The sequence below is a fragment of the Salvelinus namaycush genome, chromosome 26 (genome assembly GCF_016432855.1).
Source record: "Salvelinus namaycush isolate Seneca chromosome 26, SaNama_1.0, whole genome shotgun sequence".
Classification (NCBI taxonomy): Eukaryota; Metazoa; Chordata; class Actinopteri; order Salmoniformes; family Salmonidae; genus Salvelinus; species Salvelinus namaycush.
In genome coordinates this window covers 1,242,456-1,259,315 of record NC_052332.1, presented here as the reverse complement: position 1 = coordinate 1,259,315, position 16,860 = coordinate 1,242,456, and the positions used below count along the sequence as shown (strand labels likewise).

Genomic DNA, 16,860 nt, shown 5'->3' with positions numbered 1-16,860 from the left:
AAACCCAGTTTATTAGTAGTCTAACCTTAACCTCACTTCTAACCTTATACCTAACCCTACATTTTTGTTTTCATACATTTTTATGATCTAGACAATTTTGGCTGTTGTAACTAGTGGAAACCGGTAAACACTTCCTCGAGTGGAAATTATGCGATTACTCGTTCTGTCTGGGGCGGAGTTTTTTCCCCCTACTTTCGGAAGGCGCGTTCTGGCAAGGGTGTGTGTGCATGAGCAAAGCCTCTCTTGTTCACGACACGCGCGTTATTCGCACTCTCCACCATTGAAGGTGGAACGTAACTTTTCTCTTTCCCGAGGAGACATCTGAACAACTGGGAATATATATTCTGTCTCAAACATCTAAGGTGTTCGAGAATCATGTCAGCCTCGGCGGCGAAAGTCGGTAGAAAGGAGAACTCGAATCATGATGGAGCGGACGAGACCTCCGGTAAGAAATGGCGGCCTCCTGTAATGTTACAACGCCATTTTCAGTTGTTTTTATCTGGCAATAGCCATGGCGTATTCATTTGTTTTAGCTATCACTCGTTTAGTTAGCCTGAAACGAAATGCTTCTTGATGAAGGTTTTAGCCAAATAATTTTGATTGCTCGCACAGGACTAGTGAGAATGGATCTGCGACCTAACGTTAGCTTACTGACTAGCCCGTTATGCTAACGTTACAACGTTGGAGGCCATGTTGTGCTTTGCACAAGCTCATTGTGCCACGCATGTTTGGGAGGGATTCGCGCGTTTACTTACAAGTTAAAGTAACTAACTTGTTAAGGTTAACTACATTGTACATGTTACATTGTTGTACACGTTTTTTTTGTTATCTAACGTGAGTTGTTTACGAACTAGCCAGTTAATAAACTAACAAATGCGCTGACTAGATAACGTTTGTTTTCGTGAGGCCCAACATTCATTGTTGCTCCGCCATTGCGGTTTGCACACACGAATGGAAATAAATCAAGAAATTTGCAGTATTAGGACGGGCACGGAATCAAAGATAACAGCTAAATATTGCGTTATTAAAATACTAGTATCATCCGCTAGAATGTAACAGGCTGTCGGTGAGGGGCGAAAACAGTCCCAAGCGTGCGGCCCCCCTTCATTCAAACCACGCGGCCTTGAGAAACTGCAGGAAGCTGCATCAGTGCTTTGGCTACCTTAGCTAGCGAGCTAACTTCTTGATAGCTCAAGATACTACGAAATATGTTGGAATGCTTAGCTACTTATCTCATGGGTACCACATGCTGAAGTTTTTATGTACCAGACAGATTGCGTGGTTACACTGTTTATTTACAGCCAGCAATATTTTCTGCACATCCAATTTAGTCATTGTCTTTGAACAAAATTAAGACGGAATTTCATCTCTCTTCAGAAAAAGAGCAACAGGAAGCTATTGAACACATTGACGAAGTACAGAATGAAATTGACAGGTGAGTTCATTATCCTCACACATTTTCAAGACTGCCCTTGTACCGTATGACTATAATCTTAAGTATATTTTTTTGCATGATTTTCTCCCCTTTAGATTGAACGAACAGGCCAGTGAGGAGATTTTAAAAGTAGAGCAGAAGTACAATAAATTACGCCAGCCATTCTTCCAGAAGCGGTCAGAACTCATAGCAAAAATCCCCAACTTCTGGGTCACAACATTTGTTAACCATCCACAAGGTAAATGCCGATATTATACTCTTTTACTACTTCATGTTCTTGACGAATGAAGACTTATTGTACATGGTGGGATTCTGCACACACATTTTTGTTGCCCACCAACCATCATTATCGCAGTCTGATGGTTAAGCTGTTGGTATACAAACTTCTGCTGTCCACTGACAAACGTTCTATGGTTGTATTCGTGTTGTCAGTTTCAGCCCTTCTTGGTGAGGAGGATGAGGAGGCACTTCATTACCTTACCAGGGTGGAGGTGACTGAGTTTGAGGACATCAAGTCGGGTTACAGAATAGATTTTGTGAGTATTTTAAGCTTCGTAGGAATTGTGCATGTTATATAAACAGAACAGTGCATTAGTTAACCAGGTTCTTGGTTTATTTCTCAGTACTTCGATGAGAACCCGTACTTTGAGAACAAAATTCTCTCCAAAGAGTTTCACTTGAATGAAAGTGGGGACCCATCTTCAAAGTCAACTGAAATCAAATGGAAGGCTGGAAAGGTATGTTTACACATCTGCAACCTAAAAAGTAAATGGTCTATAAAACAAAATGTACATTTCAATTGCTGTATGTCATGCTGCAGGAAATCAAAGCAAAATGTATGGTGTTGCTGCTTGTGATTATTTTGTGTTTTCCTTTGATCTCAGGACTTGACGAAGCGTGCCAGCCAAACGCCAAACAAAGCGGGTAAGAAGAGGCAACACGAAGAACCAGAGAGCTTCTTTACCTGGTTCACAGATCACTCCGACGCAGGGGCAGACGAACTAGGAGAGGTCGTCAAGGATGACATCTGGCCCAACCCGTTACAGTATTACCTGGTATGATTCCATGCTATTGTCTATAGTTCTTTGTTGACTCCCATGGTGTCAACCTAGTCTTGCTCTGGTAGGCCAGGTAGAGTATTCACTGTTTCTTAGTTATCCAAAATATATTTGCATTAGGGCCATGGAATTAGACAAAAGGGTGATCTGTAATAGGTGAAATTTGATTTTTTTTTAATAAATGGTGTTGAGGGTCATTTCAGAAATGTAGTGTATAGAATGACCATAGATAATAAAATCGGGTTCAAATGAACATGACTGACAACCATATCCAGCCACCTAGACATCTCAACTGGATGCCTCAATTCCAAACTGAAGATCAGCTCATGCCTACATCGTTGTTAGTTTGTGCTGTGTTTGGAACTCATTAATATCATCTCTCAACTCTACCAGGTCCCTGACATGGATGACGAGGAAGGGGAAGGCGACGACGATGATGATGACGAAGAGGGCTTGGAAGACATCGATGAGGAAGGAGATGAGGATGAAGGCGAGGAAGATGATGAAGAGGATGGAGAGGTATGGTAGATTTCAGTCACCCCCTTAAACATTTTTTCCACAATTGTAAAACTGTCCCTGCCTTTTTTATAAATGTTTATGTAGTGGAAGACTGCCACTTGTAATGTAAGGTGTGTCTGCCACTTGTTTGGAATGTTAGTATTTATAGGTTATGCGAGTAAATGTGTGTCTCTTCTACAGGATGACGGCGAGGATGATTAAGGTTGAAAGGAACATTCCAACCTACACCTTTCCCTGTTCTATCCTTTCAATCATCCTTCAACCCTTGGGAGCAAGAATATTTGTTTTCATTTTATTTTTGTATTTTGTGCTCTCCTGTTCTACAAGTGTCCGCCTGTCCATACCATGTCTATAGATGCGTTAATTTCCAGGCCATGCCCACATCAGAAAGCTAGTGGCAATCTCTGTCATAACTACTACACGTGTCTCCGAAGACAAATAAAATAAAAGTACTGGCATTCTGCACGTCGTCATATAGACAAATAATTTCTAATAGCAATTTATATATGTATGATATATAAATAAGGTTTCTGTTAAAGTTGTGAGTTGAATAAAGAGGAGTCATGGTGCAGTGATAATAGCATCTCTAGACACTTTTTAAAAAATATATATACATTTTCTTTAACGCAGCGTTTGGGGGGCCTCCTGGAGTTGACAGCTTTTTTGTTTCGTCATGTGTTGTACTAATGGAAAGCATCAGCTTCTTCCTGTCAACTGTTGTAAATGTTTTGGGGTCGATATCTTGGTATGACAGTTATTGTAGACAGTTAAATGGGGTTTGGTGGGTCGAGTGGGCATTTGACACATTTGGGTTTGTTGATTGACTTTTCATTGTAATGTTTTACAGACACCCATGCGGTTTGAAAAATACTACGATAAATTTTTTTAATAAAAACAAAACAAAATTTCCTCTTGTAATTTTGAGCTTGGCTAATTAACAGGTTATTTATAGAGAAAATAAAGACCATGTATAATCTCATATGGAATCTACACTGGTGTTCTTCTCCACCTTTTCTACTGGAAAACTTCATGTTAACATTTAAGTGTACCAATTGCTTTGTAACTATAAATAAATGTAATACATTCATGCGTAGGGTAGTGTCTGAGCTTATCGACAATTTGTGTTGTGTAGGAGTAAAATATCAACTTTACGCTCATCGGTAAAGAATTGGGTGGTAGGTAGCCTAGTGGCTAAGAACGTTGGACCTGTGGCTTAAAGTTGGCCGGTTTGAATCCCGGGCCAGGCGTAATTGATCTGGCAACTAGAGGGCTACTAGGTTCACTTAGGACATTCACCTACCGTTTGGGCCCTTGAGCCAGGTCCTTAAATGGGAAGTTCACTATTACAACTTGATGTTGGATGGTTCCTCACCCAGTTTTCTTTTAAAATGCCATTACAAACTTCATCTAACATTAGCTACCACTAGCAAAAAAATGTATGGAGGTGATGTGGGGCATGTGAGCATGTATAAAATAAAACGTTTTAAATCAACTTCAGATTTGGTTTGTTAAAGGTCATCTGGCCATTTTAACCAAAAATTATTAGCATGCCCCCATCACTTCCACTGATTTTTTTGTGTTGCTAGCGGCTGCTGAAGTTATCAATGGCTGTTTAAAGAACTGTACTATGGATTACAGTTTTCATGGCTCTTTCATGGCTCAGACTATTTTCAGGGTGAGGAACCATCTAACATCAAGTTGTAACATGGTGAACTTTAACCCAACAACATATTCTCCATAGAGGGGCAGCTTGTCTCAACTAATGTGTTGTATTATGTGACTGACTGTCCAGAACCTTCTACTGATAATCATATATTTTCAAGATCATTCTAACAATGAAAATGCAATTTCAAGCATTATTTTATAGTTAAGAGACAGCCAGTTTGTCCACTTCAAAGGGTACCTTTAATACTGGGTTTGAATGGGGGATCATTCGTTTTCAAAAGGATCTTTGTCTACTAAAAAATATTTACTGGGGGGGTCCAGAATAGAGGGTTAAACTTATTTTATTTATTTTTTGCTTTGAGGGGGTGTGTTTTCTGGGGGGACACGAGGGTATTGTGTTTTTTCCCTGGTTTACGTTTGCTCTTCTGCTCGTATTTTCCCTATAAACAATGGCTTGACTTACTTTTTATATTACCCTAATAAAGTTTAGAAAAGTTTGTGAGGGTATGGTGTGGCTATTATTAAGCTTTAGCTAATGCAGCCTATGATATGAAGGCATTGTGCCCCAGTGCTCCAACTGACTCCGACAGTTGAGCTTGAGGTGAGGAAGACTGTTTCTAGCCTATCAGAGTTACTCCTATAATCTAACAATATTATGCTTATCTTTGTACAAAATATTCAGATAGAAAATTTATGAATTTACCCTCCTTCTGTACGTCTATATCTGTATAGTAGACGCAGTAGCCATCTGACAAAGAAATGCATGTTGGAGTCATAGCATGCCACCGGCATATATCTATCTCTGGGGTTAGCCCTAAGCTTCTCTCCCTTTATATAGGATATATGTACTGAATTAAAATATAAACACAACATGCAACAATTATGCTGAGTTACAGTTCATAAACTCAGCAAAAAAAAGAAACCTCTCAGTCAACTGTTTATTTACACTTAACGTGTAAATATTTGTATGAACATAAGATTCAACAACAGACAAACTGAACAAGTTCCATAGACGTGACTAACAGAAATTGAATAATGTGTCAAAATCAAAAGTAACAGTCAGTATCTGGTGTGGCCACCAGCTGCATTAAGTATTGCAGTGCATCTCCTCCTCATGGACTGCACCAGATTTGCCAGTTCTTGCTATGAGATGTTACCCCACTCTTCCACCAAGGCACCTGCAAGTTCCCAGACATTTCTGTCCGATCCAACAGGTCCCAGACGTGCTCAATGGGATTGAGATCCAGGCTCTGCTGGCCATGGCAGAACACTGACATTCCTGTCTTGCAGGAAATCACACACAGAACAAGCAGTATGGCTGGTAGCATTGTCATGCTGGAGGGTCATGTCAGGATGAGCCTGCAGGAAGGGTACCACATGAGGGAGGAGGATGTCTTCCCTGTAACGCACAGCGCTGAGATTGCCTGCAATGACAACAAGCTAAGTCCGATGATGCTGTGACCCTCCACCTCCAAATCGATCCCGTTTCAGAGTACAGGCCTCGGTGTAACGCTCTTTCCTTTGACGATAAACGTGATTCCGACCATCACCCCTGGTGAGACAAAACCGTGACTCGTCAGTGAAGAGCACTTTTTGCCAGTCCTGTCTGGTCCAGCGACTGTGTTTGTGCCCATAGGTGACTTTGTTACCGGTGATGTCTGGTGAGGACCTGCCTTACAACAGGCCTACAAGCCCTCGGTCCAGCCTTCCCAGCCTATTGCGGACAGTCTGAGCACTGATGGAGGGATTGTGCGTTCCTGGTGTAACTCGGGCAGTTGTTGGTTAAAGTGAACGTATTGTGGTATCCCAGGAGGTCTACCCCGGGGGATGGTAATAGAGGGGAGGTACGTGAGGCGACGTTGGCTCCCTCTGCTGGGAATACGGGAGCTGGGCACCCCGAAACGGACAACTAAGTGGAGGTAATTAGAGGAAAGTGCCCCTGGAGGCCATATAAAAGGAGCACGGTGGCACACCGCGGGAAAGAACAGGGAGAGACCGACACCAAGCCACAGCAGAGGAGAAGGACCGAGCTAAACCTAAGTGATTTTATTTGTTATGTTTATTTTCTGTCTTAGTAAAGTTGTTTTTGCGGACTAAAACCTCCCTGTCTCTGTGTCAATCTCTGCACGCTCAACCCAACACCCCACGGTTCACCACAGTATATAACGATGTCCCTGTAGTCGGCTGCTACAGACTGCACTCGGCTTCGGGAGATGCACTTAACTCGCTGATGTCCTGCACAAGCTAAATTACTCTGAATTCATTCGATTAGGAGGCAAATGGCATCTTAAAAGCAGCATTGTGCTGCTCTATTTGTTGTTTTATCAAATGCATTTGATTCAATTGACCATGAATGGTTGCTAGCTAGACTCAGTAACATTGGTCTCAGTGAAGGGTCAGTAAATTGGCCTAGGAGATCTCTTTCTGACAGAACACAATGTGTATATGCTGACAATCGTAAATCTAGTTTTCTTGAGATTAATAGAGGTGTGCCCCAGGGTTCCATTTTAGCTCCTGTGTTCTCAATTTTTATTACGGATCAGGGAAATGGGATACAACCGTCAAAGTTGCATCTATGTACAGCTGGTAGTCATATATTCTCCTTCTCTGGTTCAGGCTGTTGAAGAGCTCCAGACTGCTTTTCAGTCACTGCAGGCCTCCCTTTATGGTCTCAAACTGGTCTTGAATGTAAAAAACTAAAATTCATGACCTTTACCAGAGCTCGCACTCAGCCAGAGAAGGTTAGCATTGTCACATCTGATGGCTTATCCATTGAAAAAGTGTCATCCTATAAATACCTAGGTGTACGGTTGGATGACAAGTTGTCCTTTAAAGTTCATATGGATAATCTTGTGAAGAAGCTTAAATTGAATTTGGGTTTTTATTTTCGTAATAAGGCTTGCTTCCCACTTATGACTAGGAAGCTTGTTCGGGCCACTTTTCTCTCTAATTGAATATGGTGACTTGTTGTATATGCAGGTGGGCTGTCTTACAGAGACTGGACTGTTTATCATGCATCCTTGCGCTTTATTACAAATGCCAAGTCACTCACCCACCATTGCACCTTGTACCAAGTGGTGGGTTGGACTTCACTTTATATGCGCAGAAAGCTACATTTGTACACGTTCATCTACAAAACCCTTTTGGGTAAACTCCCTCGGTGGTCTGGTCTCCTTCACCACCAGCAGTTACCATACCCGGTTTGCTAGCTGGTTGCTTATATTCCCCAGGACATTTACAGTATTAGGCAAGACTGCGTTCACGTCTTGTGCACCAGAGGCATGGAATAGTCTACAACTAGATATGTTAGTGCCACTGAATGAATACATTTTTTTGATGGAATAGTGTAAATGTTTTTTTTTAGGCTGGATCATGTTTGATTGTTTCTGCCTTCTTGGCCAGGTCTCCCTTGAAAAATAGACTCTGGGTCTCAATGGGCTTTTCCTGGTTAAATGAGTTAAAATGCTTTTGAGATGGTGAAACATCAAATGTGTATTTATTTATTACTTCATAGGTACTGAAGACTGGTTATTCAGATCTCCATTGATTGTTACACTGAACTAAAACAAAAGTGAATTCATGTTGTAATAAAGAGGTACAGAGAAGACGTTTCCAGTTCTAACCAGTAGCGTTTATTAAGCACACAACAGTCCTTATTGTGATGTTACAGCAGACCATCTATGGGTTATTAAATCCAGCGAAAGCACTAAAACATTCAAATGCAGACAGATTCACTAGGCAGCGAAGCACAAAGAGTGAGAGCTATAACTATGGAGTATTCTAGTGTCAGAATCATGCCGTTTCAGACGTGTATTTGTGTGTGTGCGGCAAACGCATCCCGATTGGTTACTGGCAGGCAAGGGATCAGTTGACGAAAAGCGAGCGGGTGAATTCAACAAAGTCGAAGGCAGAGGGCATTTCCCGGCCCTTGCTGTCTAGGTAGGGCTTCATGTGCGAGATGCAGTAGTCTGCCTGTTCCTTGCTCAGGTTCTAAAAAAAGGGGAGCAACAAGAAGAGATTGTAAGTTAGGAGATGGGCAGGTATTTCTTCACTCAGAGGTTTTATGCACTTTTAAGTTATTTAAGAGCCATTTATAAATGCACAACTTTTATGGCTGCAGCTCATATTCATAATGATTATTCTGGTCCTATTCAATAGCCTCTTTTCCATAGCCACTGTGACTGAGAAACAGCCTGGAGTCAGAATGTGGTGTAAGGAAGGTCGGCGTATAAGTACCTGGTAGAGCTCCTCCTTGGTGACGTAGGGCTTGGCATCGACGCTGAGGGCTCGGAAGGCGCTCTCAATCTCCTCGCTGGACTTTACGTTCTCTGTTTCGCGGCTGATCATGAAAGCCATGTACTCCTGCAAGGACACGTTGCCATCCCTGGAACACACACACAAAACCAGTTAGCCATAATAAAGCAGCTGAAGAAAGGAAGCCATAACCCAAAGAATCAAAGAAATATAAACATCAAAACCACTAACACACCCATTCTGAGTAATAATAAAGTAACATTCTTGGGAAGGTTGAACTTTTTTAGGATAGGGGGCAGCATTTGGAATTTTGGATGAAAAGCGTGCCCAAATTAACTGCCTGCTACTCAGGCCCAGAAGCTAGGATATGCATATCATTTGTAGATTTGGATAGAAAACACTCTAAAGTTTCTAAAACTGTTAGAAATATGTCTGTGAGTATAACAGAACTTTTTTGGCAGGCGAAACCCAGAGCACAAACCATCCAGGATTATTTTGTTTGTTGATGTGGATCTAGATTTCTAAGGCACTTGCTTGCAGTTCCTATAGCTTCCACTGGATATCAACAGTCTTTAGAAATTGGTTGATGTTTTTCTTTTGAGTAATGAAGAAGTACGGCTGTTCAGAACGAGGGTCGAGTCTAGTGTACTGTTGTGGTTGGGGCGCACGACCTGAAAGCTCGCTCCACTTTGTTTTCGTCCGGTATTGAACACAGTTTATCCCGTCTTAAATTTGATTGATTATTTATGTAAAAAAATACCTAAAGTTGTATTAGGAAAGTTGTTTGAAATGTTTGGATCAAGATTACAGGTAACTTAGATATTTTGTAATCATGTTGCGCGAGTTGGAACCGGTGTTTTTCTGAATCAAACGCGCCAAATAAATGGACATTTTGGAGCTATAACGACGGAATTTATCAAACAAAATAACCATTTATGATGTTTATGGGACATATTGGAGTGCCAACAGAAGAAGATCTTCAAAGGTAAGGCATGAATTATATCGCTATTTCTGAGTTTTGTGTAGCGCATGGCGGGTTGAATTATGACCGTCATGTGTTTGTTTGATGGCGTGGTGTCCTCAGATAATAGCATGGTTTGCTTTCGCTGTAAAGCCTTTTTGAAATCTGACACGGTGGCTAGATTAACAAGAAGTTAAGCTTTAATTTGGTGTATTGCACTTGTGAATGTATGAAAGTTAAATATTTCTTTTTTTTGTTGTTGAATTTAGCGCTCTGCCATTTCACCGGATGTTGTCGAACCCCTAGCCGTAAAAGGTTAATTGTTTTTCAAATAGTATTCCAACAAGTGATTGGCTTGATGAAAACCCCCAAGTAAAGTTGACTGAATCTGCATAGAGCTCGGGTTCCTGACCTGTTGGGATCGACCGTGTCGAGGATGGACTCAAACTCGGGGTCTGGTTCTCCCTCTTCCACCATTGGCAGGTCGTAACCCAGCGAGCGCAGACACGACTTGAACTCCTGATGGTTTAAACGGCCAGACTTCTCTTTGTCAAAATGCCTGGGGAGCAAAGGGAAAGAGAAAATGGTTGAGGTTATTAAGTTCCTTCACCTAACTAAGCGCAAAGGGAGAGCTTCTGTGCATTTCAGCCTTGCAAGCTCCCCCCCTCCCCCCCCCCCCCCCTACACTGTCCTGTTCCTTCACCTAAGCTACTTGGTATGACCAAAAGGTACAGTGAAAATGGCCACCACTCACTTGAACATCATGCTGAACTCCTTCAGGGCATCCTCTGTCACTCCAGTGGTGTTCCTGCAGTGAACAGATATGACCAGATTAGGAATGAAGGAACGCTTGGGCCAAAATAGGTTTACTGATTGAACATCTATAAGGGCTATCAACATGGGAGTGTAGTGTGTAAGAATGTTTTTGTGTGTGTCTCCCTCTCTCTGACCTAGCCTGGATCTGCTGCTCCAGGTTGTGCTGCATCCTCATGCCTAGTTGGTCTAGCTGGTCCCACTGCTGGGCCAGGCCCACCGTGCTGTGTTCTGTGTACTTGTTGTCCAGGATCAATGCTTCCTCCATGGCCGCTCCCAAGTCCTCTATCTTCTTCAGCTGGCTGCGCATGGCCCGGATCTCCTGGTGCTTACGCTACAGAGTGCGAGAGTGACACAGGTGAGGCTATGCAATGAAATAGCCAAAATGGTTGTCTACAGCATAAATGACAAGGGTTTCTTTCTTACCTTGGTTGCCTCAAGCTGTGATTCCAAGGTTCCGGACTCTTCTACCATACAGGACCTAGATGTATATACACAAGTGTCAGGGGAGAGGAGAATTCTAGGCTGATGAAATATTGGGATAAACAACATGCCATAGCCATCAAGATCAGGTGATCCAGTCAGTCACACACGCAGTCTCAGACAAATTCAGACAAATGCACACGCACCAATTTGGTAGTAGGAACCAGTAGTGTAAAGTACTTAAGTAAAAATAAAGTACTACTTAAGTAGTTATTTTGGGTATCTGTACTTTACTTTACTACATTCCAAAATAAAAAATAATGTACTTTTCCCTCCATACATTTTCCCCTGACACCCAAAAGTACTTGTGAATTGGACCATTTTCCTGTCAAAATGTAACAAGAGAACATCCCTGGTCATCCCTACTGCCTCTGATCTGGCGGACTCACTAAACACAAATGCTTGGTTTGTAAATTATGTCTGAGTGTTTGAGTGTGCCCCTGGCTATTCGTCAAAAAAATTACATTTGTGTCGTCTGGATTGCTTAATATAAGGAATTTGAAATGGTTCATACTTTTACTTTTGATACTTAAGTATATTTAGCAATTTAATTTACTTCTGATACTTAAGTATATTTAAAACAACACTTTTAGACTTTTACTCAAGTCGTATTTTACTGGGTGACTTTCAGTTGAGTCATTTTCTATAAAAAAGGTATCTTTACTTTTACTCAAGTATGACAATTGAGTACTTTTCCCACCACTGGTAGGAACCCTTGGATTCTTAACCACAGATCCAACTTCATTCCTACTCTATGATTCATTCTCATTTTGATAATAAGATCAAATTCCTACATTTGAATATACCAGTGGCGTTTCAAGAGATTCCAAACAAATCTTGTAATTTACTAATTGAAACAAATAACCGGTGACTTTTGTAAAGAAGCAAAGTAAATGTTTTTATGAAACCATCTTCAAATTTCAGAGAACATAAGGCTGGAAACATTTGGTAAATTAAAAAAAGTAGGGAAACAGAAGTACAAAACAGGAGTACAAAGAACAACCGTTTCCTTACACTCAAAATGTTCAAAGCCATCCATTTCCCTAGAAATGTCACTGGACTTACCTCAAATGGTGGGAAAATGACTCAAAAAGTACAAAGAAAAACTACAAGAAATTCCAAAATACACTGGCCTTTGCACAAAGCCAATCAATCCATGCCAAAGAAGCCAACTGATAGCTGTGGTAATCTATACCATGGAGGTTAGGGCTACAGTGCACAGGGCTGGAAACGACATTTTACTCTGAATCTGTTGCGAATGAAGTAACAAATTCAGCTCAGAAAGAAATTACAATGTTTCAAGTACAGTGTCCAACAACACGTTTTGCCGTTTCCACCCCTGAATTTGGTGAAATAAAAAAAAAAATCCCCAAAAGATGGTGAAAGTCACTCCTTTAAAAACAGTGCTCAATGTAGTCAGACTTGAAAAGAGTATGCAGACCAATGAGGTTGATCTTCGTTTCAGCGAGCTACATTGCAGTCAAGTTAGTAGAGATGAAACTGAGCACACCGAGCCCAAATGGTGGGTTTTAAAAGAGCATGAAGACACGCAATCCAGAGTGCATGATGGAAGTAATGATAGGAGAAAAAGGAGAAAGGAAAAGACCTTCCGGAAAGATCATCACTGACTTCATACTGAAAGACACGGACAACCCGTCGATAAGCTATGCTATTCAGAGAAGGAGGATATAAAAAGAGAGTAAATAATAATAGATAAGAAAAGGGAGCACCATACACAAGGAAATTATACAAAGATGAAAACATTTTACAAAAAAGGACAAGGCATACACAAAATATAGATTCCCTAAAGTGAAAGTGGTCCAGTTTTACCTTCAATTTCTTCACGTTGTGACAGTTACCTGGTGGTTCTATGTAAACAACATGTATGATGCAACATTTTGCCACCGACTTGATACCAAACCTGCAGTGGCTCATCAACAAACCTGATTTGTGAAAAGCGCCATCACTCCAATCTACCCATCTTTCAGATCTTGATTTCATCATCTTCGCATTATATTGATTTGACCCCACACACACACACACACACACGAGACAATAAAATGTGATATTAACCCATCCAGAAGATATGTCCTGATAAGCGAAGTGATTCCCAAGCATCAGCGAGGTAGCAGCAAGAGAGGGAAAAAGTGGGAAAGGGGTGTGGGGGGAGAGAGAAAGAGACAATGGTTAGAAACACTAGGCAGGGGCACAATGGTCATTGCGTGATTGCCCTCTAACACACACAGAAATACAGTGTGAGCACAGGTACATCCTCAGTACGATCCGTTTTCAGTTTGAAACATTCACAGATCACTTGTGTGGTTGTGTAGAAGTCGTAACAGTGCTCCCCATCCACCCACAACCCAAAATACACAAATAATGCTTTGCCTGTGGCCTATTCAGTGAGAAAAAACATTCAGAGCATTGCAGACAGAAGTGTGTTGTGTACAATAGACAAAAAAACTGTCTCTGGTGGAGTAGAGCATCACGTCAGTTTCATACAAATCTATCTGCAACTGTTCACTCGTCGCTCCGATGAATAGCACCATGTTCTCTATGGCCAGAGAACAACAGTGGTAGAGAAAGACAGGACATACATTTCGGAGCAGCATGCACATTTAAAGTCCAGGTAGCTCCATTGATTTCTTATTGGGTAAGGTGATGCATGTACATTTATTTGGATTTTAAAATGGAATGATATTAACAGTCTCCCATCCTATTCCTAGAATATACCAATATATCAAATAGCGAGTGCACTGCCTTCCTAGCACAACAGATCCAGACCCTACCTGGTCTCCTGCAGCCACTGGTGGAATGCGTTGGCATGCTGCGCAAACTCCTGCCGCAGCTTGTCGTTCTCCTCCTGCCTCCTCTGCTCCTTCTGCAACTCTAGCTCTCGTTCCTATATAGATGGATGGATGGATGGATGAAGTGCTTCCCAGACAAAATGCAGATTCCCCCCTGTATTAAAATAAAAGTCCCGCCAAAGTGGCTACTGAAAATCTACCTACATTTGACAAGTGTTAATTTCCCACCCTGTTGGAGATACAGCACAAACAGATCTGGGACCAGGCTACCTCCCACCCCTCTCCCCTCATCACCTTGATGATCTTCTGCAGGTTTCTCCAGGTCTCCTCCAGGGCCTCCATGGTGAACCAGGTGTAGGGGTTGGACACCACCTGGTAACTCTTAATCTGCCGGTCCAGCTCAGCCAGCTGGTTGAAGTCGGCCTGCGCCGAGCTCAGCGACGAGCGGAAGGCCTCGTGGGCATCGCGCAGAGCCCGGATCTCCTCCAGCGAGTTGCAGCGCACCGGGTCCGTCAGGTCCTCCTCTGCATTCTCAAACCAGCTATTGAAGGCCGATGCCTTCTTGGCAAAGGTCAGGAACAGGTCTTCCACCTGGGGGGGGGGGGCTCGATTCAGTGAGGTTTGATGGACCATAATATGAACACCAATGATAAAAATCTATGAATTGTAGTCATTAAGATATCCTACCTTCCTGAAGTGATCCTGGGCCTCCAGCAGCTTCTTCTTGCGAGCCTGTGAGTTGTCTAGCAGCTGGTTCCAGCGCTTCATGAGGGCGGCGTGGCGGGCCTCAATGGCCTTGGACTGGACGTGCTTGGCCGCCAGCAGCTGGTCCTTGAGGGCCGTGATGTTGGTTATGCCCTCCTGCTGGAAGGCCTGAAGACCAGCGTCAAACGTCTCCTGTAGACCCGCGGAGGGAAGAAGGAACATGAGGCACGGGAGAATGTGTCTAGCTGATGCGTGGTGAGCTTTCTGGCAGAAAATGGCGGCCGTGGCATCACTCATTTGGGAGATACACATTGCTACACCGTACCTGCTTAGTGAGCAACGTCTGCACAGAGGAGAGATCTCGTCCGTAGTCATCAGTCTTCAGGCTGTTCTCCTTCTCACCTGCACAAACAACCAGACCGTACAGATTGAATAATGCACTCAAACACACATCCTTTCATCTTTTGTGAAAACTTCTGAGTTAGTTCACCCTCAAGAAACTGATGAGTTTAAAGACTCAACACAACAGTATTGTTGAGAACCCCCCCTCGCGTACCGATCCAGGACTCCACCACGTCGGCCTTCCAGTTGAACTGCAGGAAGGCAGAGTTCTCGTCCAGCTTGGCTTTCCTCATGGCAGCGGCCCTCTCCAGCTCAGACACCTTGCCCCGCAGGGACGTCATCTTGGCTGAGATGCTGTCCACGTGGTGGTTGTTCTAATTGAGGGACAGGGACACAGACACACACAATATGCATTTAAAATCAGTCTGGGACAACAGCCAGTCTAGTGAAAGTGTAAATTGTAAAAAATAAATAAAAGTGTCAACACGTTCAGTTGGTACCTGGTCTCTTAGTCATAACATATCATTTGTACGGTCCGTGTTTGGCTGAGACGTACCTTGTTGATGAGCTCGTCTCCGTTGGAACACACATCATTCACTCTGTCCCTGTGCACGGTGAAGTCAGTCTCAAACGCCTCATGCTTCTTCAACAGGCCCTGCACGGCGGCCAGGGTATCCCCGTAGTCTTCGCTTCCCACCAGATTCAGCTTCTCGTTAATCCAGGCTTCCTCCTCTTCAACATTCGCAACAAACTGCTGGTATTCCAGCGACTCCTCCAGCCTCTGTCCCCTGATCACACGTACAAAAAAAAAACATCAATGAATGCCTAAGATAATGGTGTTTCACCTGTGTGTGGTGTGCATGTTCATTTGTGTTTGTATCAGATTGTGCTGGGACGATACCAGTATTGCGATAGTATCAGAATGTGTGTGTCAGAATGTGTGCGCGTTAGTCAGAATGTGTGTGTGTTAGTGTATGTGTATCAAAATGTACCTGTGTGTGTGTGTCCAGTCTCACCTTGCTGCAGCCAGGTCCTTCAGCTCCGTCCAGTGCTCCTCAAACTGGCCCAGCCTCTGCTCAATCTCCTCCTGGCCGATGGTGTTGTCATCAGACAGCTTCTTCCCAGTGTCCTGCACAGACTGGATGGCTGGCTCGTGGGCCCCCAGCTCAGCCTCCAGCCTCTTGTGTTTCTTCCTCAGATTCTGCACTCCTGTCAAATCACGTCCATAGTCTTCCGAACTCACTAGCAATTTCTTTTCTCTGAATGGAGATTAAAAAGACGAAGAGAGAAAGAAAAAAGAGAGCGAGTGTGTTAGTAATTTACCTCAATGTCTCAACACCTCCAAGACATTGTCTTGCATCCATTCCTCCACAACTCCAGGGGGCGCTCTTACTTTATCCAAGACTCCTCATCGTCCAGGTCCCTGAAGAACTGGTGCAGGCGGTGAGACTCGTTGAGCTTGGCGCGGCGGCCGGCAGCCATGCTCTTGATCTTGGCGAAGCGTCCGTTGACGGCGTTGCGCTTGTCCTTGACCTGGGTGGGGTCGAAGGCTGTGCTGGCCGTTAGGCTGTCGGCCTGGCCGTTCAGGTCCTTCAGGCGATCCTGTAGACAGACGGAAATACATTCAACGCAAAGCACAAGCCCGTACTGGTGGATATCGTTAGTGATTTGTACAAAAAACATTAAAAGACAGACGTTATGTAAGAATGATAAGTTCAATAGGCGACGCTTGACCAAAGGTTTCAATGTCAAACCAAACTGAGGCAGTGTCACCTTCAGCCAGTTATCATTTAACACGGAAGTGTATAGATAACGGAT

General features: G+C 43.0%; 2 protein-coding genes across 5 annotated transcripts in view; one reads left to right on the top strand and one right to left on the bottom strand.

The window, feature by feature from the left end:
• Positions 1-211: 211 nt before the first annotated feature.
• On the top strand, positions 212-5,174 carry LOC120021332 (protein SET-like). The gene is made up of 8 exons (XM_038965041.1): positions 212-445; positions 1,378-1,435; positions 1,531-1,673; positions 1,868-1,971; positions 2,059-2,172; positions 2,320-2,490; positions 2,887-3,012; positions 3,193-5,174. Exons 1-8 carry the CDS (start codon positions 376-378, stop codon positions 3,211-3,213), a joined length of 807 nt encoding a protein of 268 aa, XP_038820969.1. The 5' UTR covers positions 212-375; the 3' UTR covers positions 3,214-5,174.
• A 3,076-nt stretch (positions 5,175-8,250) lies between these two features.
• The window catches only part of LOC120020896 (spectrin alpha chain, non-erythrocytic 1-like), a 64,610-nt gene continuing 56,000 nt past the window's right edge, over positions 8,251-16,860 (bottom strand). For all 4 annotated transcript variants that reach the window (XM_038964520.1, XM_038964516.1, XM_038964518.1 and 1 more), the window contains 15 exons: positions 16,436-16,644; positions 16,059-16,301; positions 15,599-15,830; positions 15,257-15,416; positions 15,026-15,102; positions 14,683-14,892; positions 14,290-14,586; positions 13,978-14,090; positions 13,262-13,279; positions 11,132-11,186; positions 10,843-11,039; positions 10,647-10,700; positions 10,305-10,451; positions 8,914-9,061; positions 8,251-8,667 (listed from right to left, as the gene is read on the bottom strand). In XM_038964520.1, coding sequence (XP_038820448.1) covers positions 8,542-8,667; positions 8,914-9,061; positions 10,305-10,451; positions 10,647-10,700; positions 10,843-11,039; positions 11,132-11,186; positions 13,262-13,279; positions 13,978-14,090; positions 14,290-14,586; positions 14,683-14,892; positions 15,026-15,102; positions 15,257-15,416; positions 15,599-15,830; positions 16,059-16,301; positions 16,436-16,644 — 2,286 coding nt within the window. In that variant the 3' untranslated portion in view covers positions 8,251-8,541. The remainder of the gene's footprint in view (positions 8,668-8,913; positions 9,062-10,304; positions 10,452-10,646; positions 10,701-10,842; positions 11,040-11,131; positions 11,187-13,261; positions 13,280-13,977; positions 14,091-14,289; positions 14,587-14,682; positions 14,893-15,025; positions 15,103-15,256; positions 15,417-15,598; positions 15,831-16,058; positions 16,302-16,435; positions 16,645-16,860) is intronic.

Excerpts from the sequence above, each read along its gene's own strand:
- LOC120021332 (XM_038965041.1), top strand. The coding sequence starts at position 376 with ATGTCAGCCTCGGCGGCGAAAGTCGGTAGAAAGGAGAACTCGAATCAT. Across the intron at positions 446-1,377 it reads TGGAGCGGACGAGACCTCCG|AAAAAGAGCAACAGGAAGCT; the intron begins GTAAGAAATGGC and ends ATCTCTCTTCAG. Across the intron at positions 3,013-3,192 it reads ATGATGAAGAGGATGGAGAG|GATGACGGCGAGGATGATTA; the intron begins GTATGGTAGATT and ends TCTCTTCTACAG.